At 51.8% G+C, this 5,716-nt stretch overlaps 1 protein-coding gene across 1 annotated transcript in view; it reads right to left on the bottom strand.

The window, feature by feature from the left end:
* The window catches only part of TMEM161A (transmembrane protein 161A), a gene marked incomplete in the record, with an annotated part of 19,062 nt that overhangs the window by 8,204 nt on the left and 5,142 nt on the right, over positions 1–5,716 (bottom strand). The window contains 4 exon segments of the mRNA XM_014587313.1: positions 214–365; positions 2,968–3,124; positions 3,250–3,347; positions 3,636–3,716. Of these exon segments, the coding sequence (XP_014442799.1) occupies positions 214–365; positions 2,968–3,124; positions 3,250–3,347; positions 3,636–3,716 (488 nt within the window).

Below are 5,716 nucleotides of genomic sequence, written 5' to 3'. Positions count from 1 at the left end.
ACCACGGTTCAAGTCCTGGACCTGGTGGCTTGCTTTCCCACTTTCTCTCCCTCTCTCTCTCTGTCTCGTTCTGGTCACATTAAAATAAATGAATGAATAAATTAAAAAAAAAAAAAAGAAGAAATAACATTTATAAATAAATAAAATAAACACGTGTCCCGGTCAGCTGACAGTGAGAGAAGAGTGACAGGGACAGTGGCCCTGCACACGTACCTGGCTCCAGGCCCAGCTCCAGGGTCTCCTCCCTCACCACCTGCACCAGCATCGCCAACAGCAGGAACAGGAAGGCAAATGTGAGGCAGACGGAGCGCTCGCCGCCCTCCTCGGCACTGAAGTACAGCCGGGTCACGGTCAGGAACACTTTGCTGGGGACACAGCTAAGGACGCTCCGCGTGTAGGTGTCCCCGGTCCACCCCCATCCCTCCAGCCTGGGATGCCACAGCTCCAGGACACAAACGCTCCTCCACGTCACGCCCATGGGGGTGTCCTGGAGGAGCTCAAATTTGGGGTCCCGAGACCCAGGTGGGGGGGATGAGCCTGGTGCTTGTTTGGTGGGTGGGGGCCTCATCCCAACCGCTGTGGCCACTTAGGAATTGCCACCACGGGGCCAGCAGGGAGCAGAGTGGTTAAGGTGCTGACCACGGTTGTAGCTGACGACGGTTCGAGTCCTGGACACAGCACTGTGTGAGTGTGTGTGCGTGTGTGCCCAAAATCCTGAGAGGAGAATGGAGGAGAAGTGATTGTGGTGTGGCCATCCCCCCTGGGGAGTCATTTCTTCCTTTCTGTCTGTCTGTCTCTGTCTCTCTGGTGAGTGCACGCATCTTATAGCAAAAAAAAAAAAAAAAAAAATTGCCATGTCTCTGCAACTCATGTTCACAGATACGCCATCTCTCTCCCCTTTTTTAAAATAATTATTTTACTGGGACCAGCAGTTGGCGTAATGGCTATGTCGCTGGACTCTCATGTAGTCGGCTGTGGTTCAAGTCCCAGAGCCGGTGGCTTAAACTCATGCCGGGTGCGTGTGCGTGCATGCCCAAGATCCCGAGAGGAGAATGGAGGAGAAGGGATTGTGGTGTGGCCATCCCCCCTGGGGGGTGATTTCTCACTTTCTGTCTCTCCGTTTCTCTCTGTCTTTCTGGCAAGCGCACATACCCTATAGCAAAAAACTCTCCAAAAAAATAGTAATAATAATAATAATAATAAATAAGTAAAATAAATGAGTAAATCAAGTAAAAGAAAACAAAATAAAAACACAGAAAAACATGGCGGTCCTGTGTGTATTCCCAAAATCCCAACAGGATAGAGAACTAGAGAAGAGATTGGCATGACTACACTCGATTGGGGAGGAGCTTTCTCCCTCTCCCTCTCCCTGGGTCTCTGGTAAGTGCATGTTTTGACAATTAAATAAAAGAGAACCAGCAGTTAGCATAATGGCTATGTCGCTGGACTCTCATGTAGTCGGCTGTGGTTCAAGTCCCAGAGCCGGTGGCTTAAACTCATGCCGGGTGCGTGTGTGTGCGTGCCCAAGATCCCGAGAGGAGAATGGAGGAGAAGGGATTGCGGCGTGGCCATCCCCCCTGGGGGGTGATTTCTCGCTTTCTGTCTCTATGTCTCTCTCTGTCTGTCTGGCGAGCGCACGCACCCTACGGTGAAAATCTCTCCAAAAAAAAAAAAAAGGGAGGGGTTGTCCAGCAGGTGGCGTGGAGGTTAAGGCAATGGATTCCACATGACCAAATGCAGTTCAAGTCCCGGACCCGGTAGCTTAAAAATCATGCTGGGCATATGTGTGTTCATACCCAAAATCTCAAGAGGAGAATGAAGGAGAAGGAACTGTGGTGTGACCATCCGCCCTGGGGGGGTGATCTCTCACTTTCTATCTCTCTGTCTCTCTCCAGTGAGTGCACGTGCCGTATGACAAAAACCTAAAAAAAAACCAAAAAAAAAAAAAAAAAAAAAAAAGTGAAAAAAGATTTCTCTCTCCACAAACCCACTCCACACGAGTAGCATTCTTTGTGCATATTTTCCATCGTTAATCTCTCTAGCTTCCTGTTTGCATCTGGCTTCTATGACCTTTAATAAAAAATGTGTAGTCTGTCTCTCTGTCTCTCTGGCAAGTGCATAGGCCCTATGGGAAAAATCTTTTTTTTTTGGAGAGGTTTTTGCTATAGGGCGTGTGCGCTCGCCAGACAGACAGAGAGAGACATAGAGACAGAAAGTGAGAAATCACCCCCCAGGGGGGATGGCCACGCCGCAATCCCTTCTCCTCCATTCTCCTCTCGGGATCTTGGGCACACACGCACACGCACCCGGTGTGAGTTTTAAGCCACCGGGTCCGGGACCCGAACCACGGTCAACTATATGGGAGTTCAGCAACATAGCCATTACGCTGTTAGTCCCATGTGCTTCCCATCCTTAAAGTGTTGGCACAGGCCGGTGTTTGTCCTGTCCCAGACTGTACATGGAAGGGGCATCGTGGCAACATCTGTCTCCCAAATCCGTTTTCCCTGGAGCGACCCCGGGGCTGGTGGGGCGGTGCACTATGGAATTGTGGGGCAGTTCTAGGGCAGCAGGTTCCATGGGGGTATGTGCTGGTGTGTGGCATCCGACCATTGGGGTGCGACCCCGTGGGTCTGTCCCAGTCATTCTGGTCAAACACACACCCATAGCAAAAAATAAAAAATAAAAAAAATTGCACAGAGGGGCATCTCTTTCCTGGGCCTGATTCACTCTGACACAGAGAATGTGGTGGAAGGGACAGGGATGCAGCAGGCAGTACCCTTTGGCTTTCTGGTGGGAGACAAGACCGCGAGGAGTGGAGATGAACCGGCCCAGCAGAGCCCTGTCCGGCCTATCCACCCACAGAGCAAAACGGAGCCTTCTCTATGCCACTGAGTTTGGGGAGACAGAGGCAGTAACTGACATAGCAGTGTTGGGGGGGAGAGGGGGAGCAGCGGGAAGCAAGGATACATGGAGAAGGCCACAGTGACCAGACACCAGCACACGGCGATGTTGGTCTCCTTGGCTGGGCCCAGCACGTAATAATAGGCCTCTGTGAAGAGGTACACGCCACCCGAGTACACGGCAAAGTCCACGAACCACTGGTACTCCAGGAAGAAGTGCAGGACTGTGGGGACACGCGGCTTAGCCCCTGCCCAGCCCGTACCTTCTCCTGACCCCCATCCCCCATGACGGCATGGTGACCCGCAGGGCCAAGGGAGGGGAGTCTGGCAACCAGGACTGAGCTGTTACCGAGGGCATCGACGGTCGTGAGGGGGCAGGTCTCCAGCTGAAAAGGGGCATCTCGGGGCACAGACAATGGCTTCTCATCACTAAGGCCATTGGCCCACCTGCAGGGTTGGAGGCAAGGAAGGGGACAGGTGAGAGTGGCATTCTGTCCCCAGCGTCAGGGCCCTGTGCACCTCAGAATACGGGTACCTCCCACCCCTCCAGGGCTGACCCAGAGCAAAACCTAAGTGAGTTGCTACCTTGACAATGAATCTGTCCCTTCAGGGTCGCCCCGACCACCTGTGTCCGGGACAGCACCAGGAAGTGTGAGAGGGCAGACCCAGTGTCCCCGCAGCGTGGAGCCCCAGGACAGGAGAAGGCTGTCCCTGGGAGGGGACACACTCACTCACCGTTCCTTCCGGCCTCTGGGCTTCTGTTTCCCGGCTAGTGCCCGAAGCTCTTCCTCAGACGGATGCTTGTACCGGAAAAGACTGAGGGCAGAGAGGGTTATCAAGGAAGCTCCAGTGGGGCCAGCAGGTGGCGTGGTAGTTAAGGGCACTGAACTCCCACATGGCCGACCACGGTTCGAATCCCAGACCGGGCAGCTTGCTTTCTCACTTTCCCTTTCTCTCTCTCTGGTCAAATTAAAATAACTAAAGTTAAATAAAATCATTCTTAAAAGAAAAAAGAATAAAGAGGGGCCAGCAGGTAGCATGGTGGTTAAGGGCCCTGGACTCCCACATGGGTGACTGCGGTTCGAGTCCCGGATCTGGTAGCTTGCTTTCTTACTTCCTCTTTTTCACTCTCACTCTGTCCCTCTCTTGTCAAATGAAAATTAAATACATAAATAAAGTAACATAAACAATAATTCTTTTAAAAGAATCAAAAATAAAGAAAGCTCCAATGTGGGGGAAAGAGATAGCAATCCCCAAATTGGGTGGCTGAAGTCAGAGGGAGGGCTGGGGTGGAGGCCAGGCCAGGGGGAGTCTGAGAGATATTTGGACATGGACTACAGAAAGAGGAAATTCTGGGAAGGCACTGGGGCCCACAGACCCAGGCCAGGTGGCTTTGGGGGTCCTAGACACCCCAGAATCTGTTGGCTAACTCTCCTGGAAAAGTAGGTGCATGCATTTTTCTAGGTAGATAATTCAGTTTCTGCCATATTCTCAAAAAGGGCCAGAGACCAAAATAGGGGCAAAAGCCAGAGTGGAGTGACCAGCAGGTGGCGTGGTGGTTAAGGTGCTGAGCTGCAGCATACCCGACTGCAGTTCCAGTCCCAAACCCAGCGGCCTGAAAAATGCATACGTGGGGACCAGCAGTAGGCGTAATGGCTATGTCCTGGGCTCCCACATAGTCAACTGCGGTTCAAGTCCCGGACCCGGTGGCTTGAACTCATGCCGGGCGCGTGTGCGTGCATGCCCAAGATCCTGAGAGGAGAATGGAGGAGAAGCGATTGCGGTGTGGCCATCCCCCCTGGGGGGTGATTTCTCACTTTCTGTCTCTCTGTCTGTCTGGCAAGTGCATGTGCCCTATAGAAAAACCCTCTCCAAAAAAAAAAAAAAAGAAAAGAAAAGAAAAAAAAAAGGGGGGGGGCCAACTGGTGGCATAATAGTTAGGGAGCTAGACTCCCATGGGGCTAGCCATGGTTCGGATCCTGGATCCAGTGGCTTGAAATTAAAACTGGGTGCGTGTGCGTGCATGCTCAAAAAACCCAGAGAGGAGAATGGAGGAGAAGGGATTGCGGCGTGGCCATCCTCCTGGGGAGTGATTTCTCGCTTTCTGTCTCTCTGTCTCTTCTATAAGCGCACACACCCTATAGCAAAAATCTTTCAAAAAAGGGGGGGTGGACAGTTAGTGTTGGTGACTGAGACAGCTGGATACCACATGGCCGACTGTGGGGTTCAAGTCCCAGAACTGACAACTTGAGAAACACACCAGGTGCATGCGTGTGCAAGTCCAAAATCCTAGGAGGGGACTGGGCTGCAGCATAACCGTGCTCCCTGGGAGGGGTGCTTTCTTACTTTCCCTCTCTGTCTCTCTCACCAGCCCACTCTCCCTCTAACAAAAGAAAAAAATAATAAAACAACAGGAAAATGGGTCTTTTGCAAGAATAAGGATAAAAGAAAGGCAGAATTAGAAGGGGGAACATGGGGACCAGCAGGTGATGTAGTGGTTAAGGCGCCGAATTCCCACGTGGTTTGAGTCCTGGACCCAGAGGCTTGCTTTCTCACTTTCTCTCTCTCTCTCTCTGTCCCTCTCTGGTCAAAATTAAAATGAATAAATAGGGGCTAGCAGATGGCATAGTGGTTAAGGGCGCTGGACTTCTACACGGCCAACCACGGTTCAAGTCCTGGACCTGGCAGCTTGCTTTCTTACTTTCCCCCTCTCTCTCTTCCTCTCACTCTGCCGCTCTCTGGTCAAATTAAAATAAATAAATAGAGGGAACCAGCAGTTAGCGTAATGGCTATGTCACTGGACTCCCACGTAGTCG

The sequence above is a fragment of the Tupaia chinensis genome, unplaced genomic scaffold (genome assembly GCF_000334495.1).
Source record: "Tupaia chinensis unplaced genomic scaffold, TupChi_1.0 Scaffold000201_1, whole genome shotgun sequence".
In the NCBI taxonomy this organism is placed as follows: Eukaryota; Metazoa; Chordata; class Mammalia; order Scandentia; family Tupaiidae; genus Tupaia; species Tupaia belangeri.
The sequence above is the reverse complement of the archived record's forward strand: the minus strand, read 5'-3'. Positions and strand labels throughout refer to the sequence as shown.